At 37.9% G+C, this 17419-nt stretch overlaps 2 protein-coding genes and 1 pseudogene across 2 annotated transcripts; 1 reads left to right on the top strand and 2 right to left on the bottom strand.

Annotated features, from left to right (window-relative positions):
* The first annotated feature begins 1772 nt into the window (after window positions 1–1772).
* On the top strand, window positions 1773–3518 carry LOC107652055 (endogenous retrovirus group K member 6 Env polyprotein-like). Its single transcript, XM_016432664.1, has one exon. The coding sequence runs from the start codon at window positions 1773–1775 to the stop codon at window positions 3516–3518; it is 1746 nt and encodes a 581-aa protein (XP_016288150.1).
* A 1738-nt stretch (window positions 3519–5256) lies between these two features.
* monDomV1R1217 (vomeronasal 1 receptor monDomV1R1217) lies at window positions 5257–6210 on the bottom strand. Its single transcript, NM_001167499.1, has one exon. It carries the CDS (start codon window positions 6208–6210, stop codon window positions 5257–5259), a length of 954 nt encoding a protein of 317 aa, NP_001160971.1.
* On the bottom strand, window positions 14255–15158 carry monDomV1R-ps1207 (vomeronasal 1 receptor monDomV1R-ps1207 pseudogene; annotated as a pseudogene).

Raw genomic sequence — 17419 nt, 5'->3', positions numbered from 1 at the left:
ACAGACAAGGTATACTCCCACAGGTGCTTTGCATCAGGGTCAACACATCATAGAATGGATTCACTTAGCCAATCAACAAACTAAATCCCTCACTAGCTATCTAGAACTTATCATTTTACTGATTACTCAGATCAGAAAAAGGGCAAGACAGTTAACTGGCATAGATCCTAGTACAATTCATGTTCCTATAACAAGAGAGCAAGTTCAGAATTTATTTGCACAGTCTTTGCCATGGCAAATTGCGTTTGCAGATTATACAGGACAGATAGATAATCACATTCCTGCTAATAAATTGTTTGTAAAATTGACTCCTATTATTTTTCCAAGAATGACATCCATGCATCCTCTGGTAGATGCTGTGAACGTTTTTACAGACGCATCAAAACATGGGAGAGCAGGAGCTGTAGTCCAGGATAGCACAATGTTATTAGACACTACTTATGGCTCTCCACAAAAAGCTGAATTAGCTGCAGTTCGCAGTGTACTAAGGGATGTAGTACAAGCTTGTAATATAATCTGTGATTCATTATATGTGGTTAATTTGGTTAATTCGCTGGAAACAGCAAAGATTAAACCTGTACCTGATGAAGAGTTATATCTCTTGTTCTGTACCACCCAGATGGTGATATGGCAGAGGCAGAACAAATTTTTTATAACACATATTCGTTCACATACTAACCTCCCTGGTCCTCTCTCGGAGGGAAACGCTAAGGTGGATACCTTAGTGGCATCTGCTTTTCAAGATGCAGTTAAATCACATTCTTTATTGCACCAAAATGCGAAATCTCTCAAATGCCAATTTGACATTACTAAAAGACAGGCACAGGAGATAATCCAGCAATGCAGCTTGTGTGCCCAGTTCTCCTCTACACCTCTTCCCCCAGGAGCTAATCCCCGAGGGCTCAAAGCTAACCAGCTTTGGCAGATGGATGTGACTCAATATGCTCCTTTTGGAAGGTGGAAGTATGTGCATGTGACGATTGACACATACTCAAGGGTCATATGGGCCACGGCACAAATGGGAGAAAAAGTTTCTCATGTCATTGCACACTTGCTGGAAGCATTTGCGCATTTGGGCATTCCAAATCAGGTAAAAACTGACAATGGTACTGCATACACCAGCAAAAGGTTTGCAGAATTTTGCAAACTGTGGAATATAAACCACAAAACTGGAATTCCAGGTAACTCCACTGGTCAAGCAATAGTGGAGAGAGCTAACAGGACTCTCAAGAACCAGATACAAAAACAAAAAGGAGAGTACCTGACAATTTATGAAGGTGACATCTCTAAACCCAAACCTATTATCCCTAACAAACTGTTAAGGATGGTGCTTTTAACTCTCAATCATTTCTCCATCCCAGAAGGGCTGAATGCTACACCTATGCAGACGCATTTTGAGTGTCATGATACAATGGACACGGTGCAGCAGCCCTGGGTTTTTTGGAGATTGCCAGGAGACAAAGATTACAGAGGTCCGAACAGACTAATAACAATGGGTCGAGGCTATGCTTGTGTTTCCACAGATGATGGAGAAATCTGGACTCCCAGTAAGCACCTCAAACCATGGAAGGGACCGCTTCCAGATGCAAGGGGAGCAGAGGAACAGGCTCACCAGTCTAGCACCGCACCGGCTGCCCGAGACCAGGACGAGAAGCAGACGAGCATCGCTGCTGTCTCCAGTCAGCTACCTGATGGTCAAGCGCAGGGCACCGGGATCGAAGGCAACACTGGTGAATGCACTCACTCTGAACACTGACATTACATTTACTCTGATGACATTCACTATTTTGACTTTGCTGAACATCTGTCATGCTGAAGTCTACTGGTCCATCGTGCCCAAACCTCCTATTTTGAGAATGTTAACTTGGATGGACAAGCCCCCTCTGGTATATGTTAACAACACAGACTGGCTACCACACCCCATTCTAGCCAAACGTGTTCCTCTAGAGTCTGAAGGGGCTCTGTACAATTATTCAGGATCTACTGTGTATCCTCCATTTTGTATGTCTTTTAGAAATTCGTTTATTGGTAATTCCTTCTGTGTACCACGCAGGCATCAAGCGTGGATTGTCAAAAATGCCACTGACAACAGTTATGTAGGGGTTGGCATGGGTGTGATAGGAATGGGAGATGAGTTAGCACGTAAGACGTTCCAATCTAAACACCCTGCTAACAAGTACCTATGTCCAAATCAGATAGGTACGGTACAAAAAGAGTTGCCATGGACAGATTGTTCTGTCCGAGTTCCCAGAAAGGTTAAGATGCCGGCAACCACAGACTTTAACATTTACAATTGGGCACCCAGGTTACGTTGTGGTCGCTCTGAACAACTGACGCGATTAGGCAAATACACTGACTATGAGAAATGGCACATGCCATGTCAGAATTTTCATAAAATTGAAGACTTACTAGAAGTGGACATGGCTGGTTCTAGACTTGCTATTGAAGCAGGTCCTATACAGAACACGCAGTGGAAGATAGTGGCTGCCACGCAGCCAATATACAAGTTTAAGGTCAAGGTGAAAAACTCAGGACTTGATCTTGAGTATGACAGTCACATTAATGTCACTGCATGTGTTTTTGCTCCATATGTAATGCTAGTGGGTAACAGCCTTCGAATTTTTAAAAATGACCACGGTCTATATGAGATCAACTGCACAAAATGTCGACTACATCAATGCCTTAGTCCTAAAAACCAAGATTCATATGTTGCTATCATGTATCATCCACCTTTAATGTGGGTACCTGTCAACTTGACAGAGACGTGGGCATCTACGCCTACTGTGCACATTGTTCAAAAGGCATTTAACATGGTTATACACAGGTCCAAGAGAATGGTCTTGGAAGTTATAGGAGCTGTAGTCTCAGTAATTGCCATGATCACATCATTAACCACGGCAACATTGGCATTAACTTCCTCTATCCAGAACCCTGAGTTCATACAGGTGTCTAACTCTTCCAAATTATGGCACACTCAGCAGAGTATTGACTTAGCTTATAGAGATGAGCTGGACAGTCTAAAAGATGCTGTGTTTTGGTTAGGTAAAGAGGTTGAAGCTTTACACACAAGAATTACTTATCCCTGTCATTACAATCAAACAGGTTATTGTATTACTCCTTTGCCATATGATAATGTGTCATATGAATGGCAACTGGTCATTCAGCACATCAAGGGTGCTTGGGGAAGTCATAACAGCACCTTGGACATTATTAAGTTGCAACAGCAGATCAACAAATTAGACCAAATTGTATATGAGAATGAAGCTGCAAACATAGCTGCAAATTGGGAAGCAACTTTATCTTCCCTGGATCCCCAAAATTGGTTTGGTAGAGCTAACTTAACCAGCATTGGTACTATCATTTTATTCATATTATTGGCTATTGGTTTGATTATACTTTGCGGCAGAAGTTGCAAAAACAGAGCCTACATTCAAGGCATACTGCCAGAATTGGCACGGTCTTATCACACTCGGCAATTGGTGCCTGAAAATGTTGAATTGAACACGACCGTTCCATGAAAGACCAGAGTATCATGATATTTTACATTCCAATCTTTGCTATATACTGAGAAGATGAAGGCATGTTTGCTATGTCACATGTCTGTCCCTCCTGAATTGTTCAGAGAGGATGTTTTTCTTTAAAGGGATCTCTCCCACCACACAATCAAAAAGAAAAGGGAGAGGAATCTTATAGAGATCAGTATTTCTAAGAAATCTTACAGAGATCAGTATTTTGCTCTAAAATCAGTATTTACATTTTTAGAGGACACTTTTTAAAGTCACTCTTGATTGATCAACCTTGATTTTTTCTTTTACACTATTAAGGCCAGAACTTTGAGTACGAAGAAGGTACTGTTAATGCTCTGATCCAAATTATGAAGGTGCAAAGATTTCTAGAATTACAGTCACCTTACGGTCAGTAAACATGAGAACATGACAGCAATTGTTAATTTTCAGTTGACCATTCTGGAGAGTGATGTCTGATTGCATGCAACGGGAATCATAATGAATCTTTCATTATGGACCAGACAGCCTAAGCCACGGTGATGCATTTTCCATGTGAAATGGATGCTTGAGGTTGGGGAATGCAGAGACATAGTGCACTGACGCCCTCAGTCACTGGATGTCCTGGCATCGTCCTTCCAACCAGTTTCTTAGGTGGCAGGCATCTGGCAGTGAGAGCGAATAGATCCCAAAGATGCAGAATCAGTTCGAGAGAAGGAAAGCATTTATCCTTCGGGTCCAGAGGAGGTCAGTTTTGCTAATCATGATGAGATCTGACAGCTTCTCATGGTTCTGACTGGTGAAGAGTGACGTGGTTAACTGAAGCACCTATCTTGTCAGACAGAGAACTTCTATCTCATGAAACCAGGATCAGTGTTATGGAAATTATTTTTCTTTTTGACATTTTTATATCTTATATAATTATTTTGTTAAGCACATAGATAGAAAGAAAGTTCACACTTGATTTTTATATTTGAGTTTTATAATCTGGTTTGGTTTCCTCACTTTGAATTATTATGATTGTGCACCAGTGTGTTTATATTTAGCGTGTGTTGAGTTACATTTTGATATTACTCTATTCATTTGTGTGTCAAACAAAAAGGGGGAGATGTAGCAGTCCAGCCCATAGGCATTATGGAGAGACAAGGATTGTGAGTGAGCACATGGCCATCCTGTGCATGGCAATAAATTTTATTGCCAGCGTGGCTGAAGTTTAGGCGCGAAACCTTGCTTTCCTTTGTCTCACTCTCCCGGGGATAATAATAACCCCACCTTCACCTTGTCATAAGTTGCATTATCCAATGGGAATACCCCAGGTAACTCATCCATATGTATTGAGGTATCATATAACTGTTCAATATGTATTGAGCTGTCAAGACTATAAATAAACGAGCCGCAGTCATCTCCGCCCACTTGAAGAACATCCACAGGTTTGGTAAGGAGCATCTTCTCCCCTGTCTCTCTCTATCTTTCTCACTAAGGCCTGGTCTTTAGGCCAGGCCTGCCTTACTTCCTCTCTCTCTCCTAATGCTACCTAGCATTATCTACCTCCTGTAGTTTCTGATCTCCTTTCCATCTGAGCTAGCATTATCCTCTGACCAGTGTAGTGTTAAATTGAGACCATTGGGTGAGATAGCCTGGATAGCTCAGTGGTCGGAGCAGCTGTGGCTCTTACAAATAATAATTGTCTACTGACTCAATTATTCACATCTCTAAAGTCGGCTCGTTCACGCCCTTCGCGGGATCAAAACTTCTACTCTATCTCTATCTTCTCACCCTTGCAGCCTCTCGCAGGCCGGGAGGCTACAGAATGGGTATCCTTCTTGGTCCAGATAATACAGGGAGGCCTGGGGACTCTGGGGATCAACATAAAGGGACTGATGGTTGGGTAACATAATGACAGGAAGACAGCAGTAGGCAACATCCAAGGAGATGTTTGATCTGAATAACTGAGAAAAAGAGTAAAATTATTGGTAATAGCATAAAAGCTGACAAAGGTGATCATCAGTAAAAGGATGATTTGTGTGGCTCTGATCTCAGGGTGCCTTTTAGGGGAGAGTTTGGTGGTCTGAAAATTCTGGACCTGCTGGTGGTGTCTGTGTAGGAGAAAAACCATATAGCCACTGGCCAAGACCATAATTCCCAAACAAAGCACATTTCTGAATGTGGTTATTATCAAATAAAAATCCATAATGAGTTCTGCAGTACAAAACACACCATCAAATGCTTTTGTAATGTTGTTGCTTCTTGGGCCTCTTGCATTTACGAATACAGGAATTTCTATGAACAGGTTAAGGATCCAAGAGAAGAGACAGATGGATTTGGTCTGTTGTGTGAGTGTTACTTTGAAATCTGCCCACCTGGAATTAGGGGGGCTGATGGTTATAGCCTGGAATATACATAGGAGACAAGTAAAGGAAATTGAAAGCCCCTGACTCAGAGTGCGAAGGTAAAATACAATTTTACACCCAGCATCATCCAGGAAATAGTTCCAAGTCAAACCCTGCAATGTTTGTGGGATTCCTTTGATAAGAAGCATAGTAGAGTTCACCAAACTTAGCTGGGCAAAAATAAGGGTTATTGAACTTTTCTTATGTCCACCAAGAATGTTTAACATATAAAAGGTGAAAAGAAAGAGATTTGCTACAGTTCCTGCTGTGGTCACAATAAGAAACATAATCCCAAGGCAGATGTTTTTCGGAAGCATTCTTTGTATCTTCCCAAGAAAATTTTTTGTAAGGGGCAGCTTGTTAGCACAGTGGAGAAAGTCAGGCCAGGAGTTGAGAGAACCTATCTGGCTTCAGAGACTTCCTAATCCTGTAACCCTGGCCAAGTCACTAAACCCCTGTTATCTAGCCCTCCCCACTAGAGTTTTTGTGTTTTTGACTATTCAAGGCAGTAGTTTCTAAGTAAGGTGAAAACTGATATTCTGCAATTCTGGTTACAGATTCTCTTTCATTGAGTTCTATAGATCTTGTTGCTGAAAGACCAAATCAGCCATCTATGTAGTCCTGTTGTGAAGAGGATAAGAAGAAAAGAGGAAAGAAGTATAAATTAATCAAAGAGTTAAGGGTGTATAGAATAGCATAATAGAAATGCAGAAGTAAATAATACCAGTAAAAAAGTATAAACAAAACCTCAAATAAAAATGTCAGTTGGACCCAAACTTACTAAGAATCCTTTAAAGAGTTAAAGAGAGAGATAACAATGGTAGAGGAAATATTGGGGAAAGAAATTAGAGTGATACAAGAAAATTATGAAGGGATAATTGACAATTTCATCAAAAACTGCTAATGAAAATAACACATTGAAAAACAGAATTGGTCAAAAGAGTCTTAAAATTTCACTGAAGAAAGAACTCCATCAAAAGTAGAATATGCCAAATGCAAGATAAGATATAAAAACTCAAAGAAGAAAGTAATTCCTTAACAATTAGAATTGGAGAAGTGCAAACTCATGACTCTATAAGATATGGAAAAACGATAAAACAAAAGTCAGTAGAGTGAAAAAAAATAGAAGAAAAGTTAATATTTGTCACTGGAAAAACAGCTTACCTGTAGGGGCAGATAGATGGCTCAGAGAGTTGAGAGCAGTCCTGGAATTGGGATAACTGGATTAAAATCTGTTCTCAGATACTTCCAAGCTGTGTGATCTTGGGCAAGTCAGTTATCCCCCCCACTTGCCTACCCTTTGCCCCTTTTTGACTTATTATTAATATAGAAAGTAAGGTTTAAAAAATAAAAAAGAGCTGACCTTGAAAATAGATTAAGGAGAGATCATATAAGTGTTACTGGACTAGGGGAAGCCTAGAAAGTTAGAAAATTGTGTATAGCCTTTGACCTAGGAATACTATTAGGTTTGCTTCCCAAAATGATCTTAGAAAAAGGAAAAGGATCCATATGTTCTAAAACATTGAAAGCAGCTCTCATTGTTTTGGCAAAGAACTGGAAATCAAGGGGAAATCCATTTATTGGGGACTAGCTAAACAACTTGTGGCATATGATTGTGATGGAATACTACTGCACTGAAATAAATTGTAAGTAGGCTAATTAAAAAACACACATGGAGAGACTTTCATGAAATTATAGAGTGAAATGAGCACAGGTCTGAGCACTCAGCTTTCTCTTACCTCTTCATTTTTCACCTGACCACTCTACCTAGTTAGTCTCCCAACTTTGGGAGAACACAGGCTCAAAAACAGAAGTTAAATGACTTAGCTAAGGACAAAATACCCGAATGTCAGAGATGATAAGATACATTAAGTATTTAATGTGACCAATGCTTTTTTAGACAATGTGGGGATTTTTTAATATGAAGTGTATACAGGAAGGGCATACTAAATGGAATGGTTCGGGTTCATTTGGATTGAAGTGATCTCTCCAAAGTCATCAATGACCTCATTATTACCAAATCCAATGCTCTTTTCTCAGGCTTTTTCCTTCTTGAGCTCTCCGTCTCCTGACCCTCTTGTTTACCTTCTTCATAGGATAAATATGCATCTCAAGGTTTTCTTGACACTGCCCTCTCCTTGTCCTTCTAAATTCATGACTGCTCCTTCTTAATATCTTCTGTTTAGCTAATTATAGGGGTCTCCTAAGGTTTTATCTTGGATTGTTTACTCTTCAACTTTATTCTCTTGCTTGGTGATCCTATCAGCTCCCATAAATACAACGATCATTTCTATACAGATGATTCCCAGCCTACATTTCCAGGATCCTTACTCTTCCACAAACTTACTTACTTTTCCTTCTATTTGGTGCTTCCATACTTTTGCCACAGGCAGTCATGTTTTGGGAAGAATTCTACCCTCACTCTGTTTTGCCTCAGTCCCTCATCCAGTCATACCCTTCTAGACACTTGTGGCTAGCACCTATTGCACAGAGTGATTAGGATCCAATGAGATTGTGTTTGCAAAGTGCTTTACACAGAGTTGGTACTTAATCACTGTTCCCTTTAACCCTTGTTTGTTCCCTGCCTTGGTCCTAATCCATGATACCTGGGGCATTTGCCTCCTGCTTCTGGCCTCTGATTCCTCTGACCCAGGGTCTTCTTATTGAGCTCTGAGTCACCCCCTATCTTTGTCACCTACCCTTGCCTTCCCCTCTCTCTTGACTTTCTCTGTCCTACCAAATCCAGCAGCTAACAAGACTCTCCCAGGCCACTTTTTCCTTCTTTTGTTTGATATGTCTTTCATTGTACACATCCAATCCCTCATGTTCAGTTGGAACTTAAAGAAGGATCTTTAAAAGTTTAACTACTGGGCACAGCTGGGTGATTCAGTGGATTGAGAGCCAGGCCTAGAGACTGTCCTGGGTCCTGGGTTCAAATCTGGACTCAGACACTTCCCAGCTGTGTGACCCTGGGCAAGTCCCTTGACCCCCATTGCCTAGCCCTTACCACTCTTCTGCCTTGAAACCAATGCACAGTATTGATTCTAAGATGGAAGGCAAGGGTTAAAAAAAAAAGAGTTTAACTACCTTAGCTCAGACCTTAATTGTCTTTCTTTACTGATGTTCTGGGCTCATTCCTCAGTGGTGACCATATTACCCTTCCAATGCCAAACTTCTGAACTCCTATCTACTGATATGCAACTGTCTATACAGAATTGTTCAGTCCCTCCTCACCCCAACATCACAATCTATTTCCCTCCCCGAGTGAAATGTTTCACTCCTTATCTAACTGCTTACACTGGGCTTCCTGGCATGCCTGCTCCATAATTAACTGACTTCCTTTCATCTTAAACTTTTTGCTTCAGCACTCATTCCATCTTCTGACAGTCACTGAGACCTTTTTCCTCCTGAAGTTACTAAATTTTTTCCTTCTTTTTGTATTTATACCTGCAATTCACTGGAGTCCAAATTCTTCTTGCAGCCTCATCACCACTTCCAGATTCCTCCTTTACCATTATTTCTTCTCAATTTCTCCTCTGTTGAGATTCATTTTATTCAACCATGTCTCCCAATACACATCCTGGTGATGTTTATTGATTGATAATCAGGACATTTTTCTTTTTTACCTAAAAAGCTTTAGTAATCAGTTCACACTCTTTTGTCCCATTTCAAATCATGACCTTATAATAAGGACTTGAACATACATATTGATGCTCTATCCAATATCCTAACTTCCTGAATATTCAATCCATTCAATTCCCATAACCTTCTCCTCTGACATTACTTACTCATGGTGATGGTCACCCCTTTGATCTTGCCATCATCCATTAAATTTCAAAATTCTTTTGACTGATCAATAATCCATCTCCATTTCAGCTTTCTCTATGCCTTATAAACCCTTAACCTAGTTTTCTGTCCTCACTCTGACCTACAAACCCTTCTATCACTCACTTCTTTCCCAGGCTACTATGCCTTTATGTATTCTGACTTCTTCCCTTTATGATTTTCACCCTTTGGTAAAGTAGTGAAAATAGACATTTTTTTCTTCACTTAAATTTCTTTCCTCCTTGTCAAATGGCTGAGTTGGATCATCTCCTTTCTCTCCCACCTTTGTTTCTATTCATATGCTGCAGAATGGAATTAGAGAAAATAATGGAATTATGCTGACAAGGTCCATCCATTATAAATTATTTTGCATAATCTCTGCTGGACACTCCTTGTACCAAGATGACCCAATAAAATTGCCATCCTCTTTATCCGAATAACTATCCCATACCTATTTCCCCCTCTCCCAAGGCACCCCTTTTCCCTATTCTCTCTGATGAGAAGCCCTCCATTAATCTTTCAATAAAAACATGAAGCTATTCTGTGAGGATGCTTGTCTCTTCCTTCTCTATTAACAGCACTCAGGCAGTTATATATCAGATGTACTATTGTAATGGTGAAAAGATTCCAATTGAATGAGCCTCTTGAATGTAAGTGAGGGAAACCTGCTTGTGAGAGAATGGTCCTTAACAGTCATACAAATACTGATGTTTTTTGATTCTCCTTTGTCTGTCTCTTCCTCTGCTCAATATCTACTCTTCTCTAGGCTATGGATTCCAATTTATTTATGGCACAGTCATCACAATGTTCAAGTTTCTGCACCATTGTGGCCATCTAACTCCCAAGTTTCTAGTTAGCAATGTCCTTCCCAATAAATGGTCCTAAACTGAAGATATCTTCCCAATATAGTCTGAGGGCCAAATAGAGAAAGACTATCATTCCCTTTATTTTATATACTTTTCTCTAGGTTTGCTCTACTTTTCTTCAATAAAAAGACTGAATGTGATGTGATGAAAGGTCCTATGAGAAGAATGTTCTTCCTTTTCTAGAAAACACACTCTCTTCTCTTTTCTGTCTCTGCAGCTCAGAAAATGTATAACTTACCTGATTAGTCTTTGTTGCCTGGGTAGATGAGGGAAGGGTTGCCAGACCAAGTATATATGTGTGGAGTCATGGGAAGGAGGGTTGTCTTATTATAGTTATAGCTATGGGATGTCCTGAGTTCATCTTCCCCCAGAGTTATGATTATATGGTCAACTTAAAGTGATGTGACAGTCTATAGCAGTAATCATTGGTGTCTCTGAGGAAGAACAAACTTTTATTCCCAGTACAAATAATTATCTATAATTTATGCTGATTTCTGATAATTTTCCTTCCTTCAAAAACAAAACAACTAAGTGGGAGGAGATGGAAGGGAAACTTCTCTCAGGTCCCATGGAGAATCATACATGATCATTCTTAGAGGGAGGAACAAGTCTTTCAGGCTGGGTGTGGTTGGTTACTGCCTCTGATCCTGAATCAAAGAGACTTTAAAGGCCATCCAATCCACCATTAATAGAATACTTGAAAAGACTTCTCATTCTAAAAAACTCAACAAGTGGTCTTCTCCTATTTGAAAACCTACAGTGACAGGCAACTAGACATTAGCCATGACATCTCATTTTCTTTTGGGAATACATTAGCAGATAGGAAACTTGTCTCAATGTTAATTCTACATTTTTCATTTTGAATTTTTCACCTATTTCCTTTTAAATTGTTGCTACCAAACAGATCAAATTTAATTTTACTTTCAAATGACAATCCTCTTAGTACTTGAATATAGGTTTGGGGTACCCCTTCCTCTCCCAAAGCCCCCTTCCTCAATTCTTTAATTTTCCAGGACAAAGAAGCCCACTCTTTTGAACTTCTTATTTAACACAAACTCAGGGACTTTCATGTTCTAGGATGAACAACTGTGGCCATTCTCCAAGTTATCAATAGCTCTAATAAGATTAACAATTGAGCAAAAGTGAAGAACATATAAATAAATCTGATATTTTAAGCAACATTTCCCATGAATGGACTCCAACCTTTACAAATGAGTAAGGAAAACCTCCAGGAAGTGATGCAGAGCGAGAGGAGCAGAACCAGGAGAACATTGTACACAGAGACTAATACACTGTGGTATAATCGAACGTAATGGACTTCTCCATTAGTGGCGGTGTAATGTCCCTGAACAACTTGCAGGGATCCTGGAGAAAAAAACACCATTCATAAGCAAAGGATAAACTATGGGAGTGGAAACACCGAGAAAAAGCAACTGCCTGAATACAGAGGTTGAGGGGACATGACAGAGGATAGACTCTAAATGAACACTCTAATGCAAATACTATCAACAAAGCAATGGGTTCAAATCAAGAAAACATCTAATGCCCAGTGGACTTACGCGTCGGCTATGGGGGGCGGGGGGGGGGGGAGAAAAAGAAAATGATCTATGTCTTTAACGAATAATGCTTGGAAATGATCAAATAAAATATATTAAAAAAAAAACAAATGAGTAAGGAAGGTATCTTCTTGTTCATGTTTTTTGGGTACAAGTTTGTACCTTATAATATCTCAATATCCAGTTTTGACTGCTTTGTGATTTTTGTCCATTCTACTTTGTTTCCAATTTATTCTTAGGCAATGTGCAACTATAAATATTTTTGTATATATTGTGGGTTGCTTTTTGCCTCTGACTCTCTTGGCTTATTCATCCATCATTGGAATCTCTTGTTCAAAAGGGGCTGTATATTTTAGTCACTTTATTAAATCACCCTAAATTGCTTTCCAGAGTAGCTATACTAATTCACATTTCCACCAGTATTGAATGAATATGATTCTCTTTCTACAAACCCTCCAACACTGATTATGCTTGTCTTTTGTCATCTTTCTCAATTTTAGGAGTGTGAGGTAAAACTTCAGGATTGTTTAATTTGTATTTCTCTTATTTCTAGTGATGTGAAACATGTGGTTATTAATTCTTTGAGTCATTCTTTTTATTTGTTAATAGTTTGTGCCTTGGAAACTTTTTGTTTATTCCTTTCACTTCTTTTAAAAGTTGGGGAATAGTTTTTTGTCTTCTTCCTTTCACTTATTTGTTCATATAGCAAATCCTTGGATAGCAAAACCTCATTAGAGATATGTGACAAAAAACTTTCTTTGCTTTTAGTCAGTGCTTCCCCCTCATCACTCAGGTTTGTTAATTTTGTTTGTGACAAAGCTTTCCAGTTTCACATAATCTAAATATCTATTTTGTCTTTTGTAACGGCTCTTTTAAAAAATTAGGAATTAATTATCTATCCATAGCTCTTTCTATTCTGATTTACATTTTTGAGATGGGAGTTTATCCAAAGTCATTTATTGAGCTATTTCTGATGCTCCCTTGTCTAGTTTTCAATTGAGCTAATTTCTTATTTTATTTGACCATTCCCAAGTAGTTTTGATGACTGCTGGTTTGTAATTAAGGTTGAGGTCTGGAAGTGCTATACTTCACATATATATATATTATGATTTCCCTTAATATTCTAGATCTTTTGTCCCTCCAAATGTCTTTTGCTATTTTTTTCATTTAGCTCTGTGACACCTGCCTTTGGTAGTTTCATTGGCATAGCATCAAAGTTACTCTTTTAATTTTGGGAGTATGGTCATCTTCAAGGTATTAGAAAGACTCATCCATGGGCACTGGAATATTCTTTGAACTTAAGAAAAAAGATCATTTGTGGATCACTTGAAGTGAATGAATATATTAAGCCTGAAGAAGAGATTCAGTGGGATCATCATAGCTCTGTTCAAATATTTTAATGGGTATCATGTGAAAGAAGGATTAAGTTTAATGTATTTATCCCAGGGAGGTATCCTTCTTTGCATATGTGGGAATTTCATTTTTATATTATATATATATTTGCCAGATTCAGGCTCCTGACTTTTGTATCACCTTTGTTCTTAGGAATTCCAAGGAAAGTTTCCTTTTGAGCAAATTCTGGTTAGGTGATAAAGGAGACAATGATTCCCCTCTTGTCTTGATTAGCATCGCCTATGGGGTGGGAAGAGGGGTGAGAGTTTGATGGACCATTTCCAAATTAGGTATTTACCAATTAGAGATGTCTTGGAATGTTGAAGGGGGGGGGGACTGAATAATGAGCTCTCAAAACTGTATTTCTAGATCTGTAAGATGGAGCTTCAGGGTCTTTGGTCATGAAGTTGGCCATGACCTGTCAATCTATTGGTTAAACACTAGCCCTATTAATACATTGATATTGTTACCCAAAATTCAGTGTCTCAAAGTAATTTTTATCATAATACAAAAGGTTCAATTAAGTCTCTTTAAGCTATGCTGGGACCCTGATGTCCTCATTGGTAATCTGATCCTATTTGATCTTTCCATATTAGAATTTCTTTGGGTCTCCTTCTCTCTTTTAAGAACATTTAGGAGGCAGATAAAAGGCTGTTAGGAGTGGGAAATGTTCTCCTGTTGACTCCATGGTCATTGGTGAGGCAGGTGTAAATATGGAGATTTTAATTGGTGCAGACCATACAAGTAGACCTGGGGATTCTGCATGTTAATAGTAGAAAGGGACTAATAGTAGAAAAGGACTAAAGAGTAACATAGCAACAGGAAGATAATAGTAGACAAAATCCAATTGGACTTTTGGTCTAAATAAGTAAGAAAAATAGTAAAAATAGATTTGAATGCATAAAAAGTGACAAATGTGCTCATCAGTAAAAGGATTATATGGGTGGTTCTGATTTCAGGGTGCTTTCTGGGTTGGAGGTTGGTGCTCTGAATGTTCTGGATGTGCTGGTGGTGTTTGTGTAGGAAAAGAACCATATAGCTACTGGACAAGACCAATATTCCCAAACAAAGCACATTTCTGAAATTGACCATTATAACATAAGCATTTATATTGTGTTTGAAAATACAATATATATAATCAAATGTGTTTGTAATGTTGATACCATTTCTTGGGCCCCTTACACTTACTGAGACAGGAATTTCTAACAGTAGGTTGAGGAGCCAAGAGAAGAAATAGGAGGGGATGGCCTGTTGTGCAGCTTTACTTTTGGACTCTGCCCACCTGGAATTAGGGGGCCTACTGATGACAGCCTGGAATATACATAGAAGAGAAGTAAAGGAAATTGCAAACCCCTGGCTCACTTTGTGAAGGTAAAATACAACTTTGCTCCCAATGTCATCCAGGAAATAGTTCCACTCCAAACCCAGCGATGTTTGTGGAATTCCCTTGCTGAGAAGCACAGCTGGGTAAAAATAAGGGTTATTGAACTCATCTTGTTGCCAGCAAGGGAATGGAACATATAAAAGGACTGTAATTGGAGAAAAAGGTGGGGTGAGTGTGATGAAACAGGTTTACTCAAAAAATAAAATCTTTAATAGTAATGTTTTAAAATCATAGATTTATTGTTTTCAAAATTATATGTGGATTCCCATACATAAAGGTGGATAATGGAATCCCTTTTCCAATAGCCAATGAAATTACTTGTAATCAAAAACTGCTTCTGTTTGCCAGATAGTGTATGATTACTTAACTCTAGCTGTAGGGAGAAAGAAGGGAGGGGTGGCAAGGACTCAGAATGAGTCATCAAGTTCGTATCCTATCAATTCTAAACAATTTCCTTTGAGGGGTTAATATACTTAACTTTTAAAGATGTAATCTTAAATTTATATCATGAATGTATTATGGTTCACCCAGAAGCATTTACAGAAAATACTGACATGTTGATGTACAAAAAGCACTCTAGATATTTTCTCAAAAATTTATCCTAACCACTTGAACCACAAGTCTTTCAATTCTAATATATTCACATTAGCATCTTAAGCAGTTAATCCAATTATTCATAAATCATTGCATTATCATTATAGTTTAACCAACTCTAACATATCAATTGTTGTGATTAATAAGAAGGCATATTTTCTAACCTGAGTTTTTTTATAATTCTGAATTTGTTGTTTGGACTTTTGCAGTTGTATCACATAGCCAAATTGTGCAGCTTCAACTAAAACCCCCTTTTTCTGTTCTAGAAAAGCTCATATTTTTACTTAATAATTATATATAGGAATTATAGTATTTGGACATACTCAAATAAACTCTTAAGGTTCCTGTTACTCTATAACTTTAGTTATAACATATCTTATTACTTGATCAAGAATTATTCCAGCTGTCAACTAACATCTCAGGTCTTTTAAATTATATCTCTAAAGTCTAGATAAAGTAGCTGAAAACTTTTACCGTTTAAAATATTTTGTTGTATTAGTCCTTTAATCTAAAAGTAAAATAATTACAAGCACTTTTGTTCTCCTTTCTGTGCCTGAGGAAGGAATTGAATTACTTTTGGAAAGTTTCCAAGACAGTTGCCACTTGGCTGCACTTGTAGTGGGAGAAGAATCTTTCCTATCTTTCCAATCCTTTTTAACACTTTAGTTACAACACTTAAAATTTTTGTACATATTGAGAACCTAAATAAAAAATCACTCTTAATGAATATTAATTAAAAACTTAACAACTTCCAAACTGACTTTGATCAAAGTCCCTTAACAATGTTTCCTTAATATTCTAATTTTCCTTTCAAACTTCTGCTCCAGGCAGAATAAAATCTTCAGTTTTTGTCTCTATTACTTTTACTATAAATAGGGGAGAGGTGACTATCTTCTACCTATATTTAATACCCTAATAATGAATCTTATTTGATTTCTGGACTGGTCAAATTTCTATACACAATTTGTAGAAGTATTGATTTTCTTCACAGCATAAATTAATACATTTTTTGTGTACATCCATTATGATATTATAACAAATTATATTTAAATAGATATTAGTTTTTCCTAATTCATAGCGATTCACAATCAAGTATAACATTGTTTAAAAGTTCCAATCTTAGCCATACACAAATTTCTCAATACCTGTACAAATTCACATCTACTTGTTACTAGTTCTGAACTTCTAAAATCCCAATGCTAACATGTAATCACTTGTTGCTATTTTTAAAGGACATCTCATTTTAAAATTCTACATTTAAAGCTTAGAAAAAGTTCTCTACAATACACTATAACTGTTGTTTGACTGAATTTTACACATAAATATCTTATGTTTTACTAAGCAACCAGTATGGTTCTTTGCCTTTGAGAAGGGAAAATTCTCTCATGGTGTGAAACTGGCTATTAATTACCTTCAAACAGTTCTGAAACTTGTTGCAATCACTATCTCTTAAGAATCCTAGTGATGATAAACAGATCTCTGACTTGAGCAGAATTGAATTTAGTTAGTATATCACCTTTAACTGAAACACAATCATCACCATAAAAATTCCACTTATCATAATACATTTTCAGACTAATTAGCAATTTTCAAGGTTATATATATATATATATATATATATATACACACACATATATATATATCTTTAATATTAAATCCAAGAGAATAGCCAATTTATAGAACAACATTTCCCTTTGTTTGTACCAAATCATTTTCCCTTTTTTTGGGGGGGGGGCAGAGAACTTTGAAGCATTTTTTGTAAATGGCCAGTTAGGGGAAACAGAGACAGGACTTGCAATGTGGACACACATAGAGACACACAAAACAAACATTAAGCATGGACTAAGGGAAGCATGCATTTAAGAATCATGATGTTTACTCAAGATCTTGAGGAAGAAAAAAGGGAAGA

This window comes from Monodelphis domestica, chromosome 3 (assembly GCF_027887165.1).
Source record: "Monodelphis domestica isolate mMonDom1 chromosome 3, mMonDom1.pri, whole genome shotgun sequence".
NCBI lineage: Eukaryota > Metazoa > Chordata > Mammalia > Didelphimorphia > Didelphidae > Monodelphis > Monodelphis domestica.
The sequence above is the reverse complement of the archived record's forward strand: the minus strand, read 5'-3'. Positions and strand labels throughout refer to the sequence as shown.

Coding starts and splice junctions, on each gene's coding strand:
- monDomV1R1217 (NM_001167499.1), bottom strand. CDS start 6,210: ATGCTTCCGAAAAACATCTGCCTTGGGATTATGTTTCTTATTGTGACC.
- LOC107652055 (XM_016432664.1), top strand. CDS start 1,773: ATGACATTCACTATTTTGACTTTGCTGAACATCTGTCATGCTGAAGTC.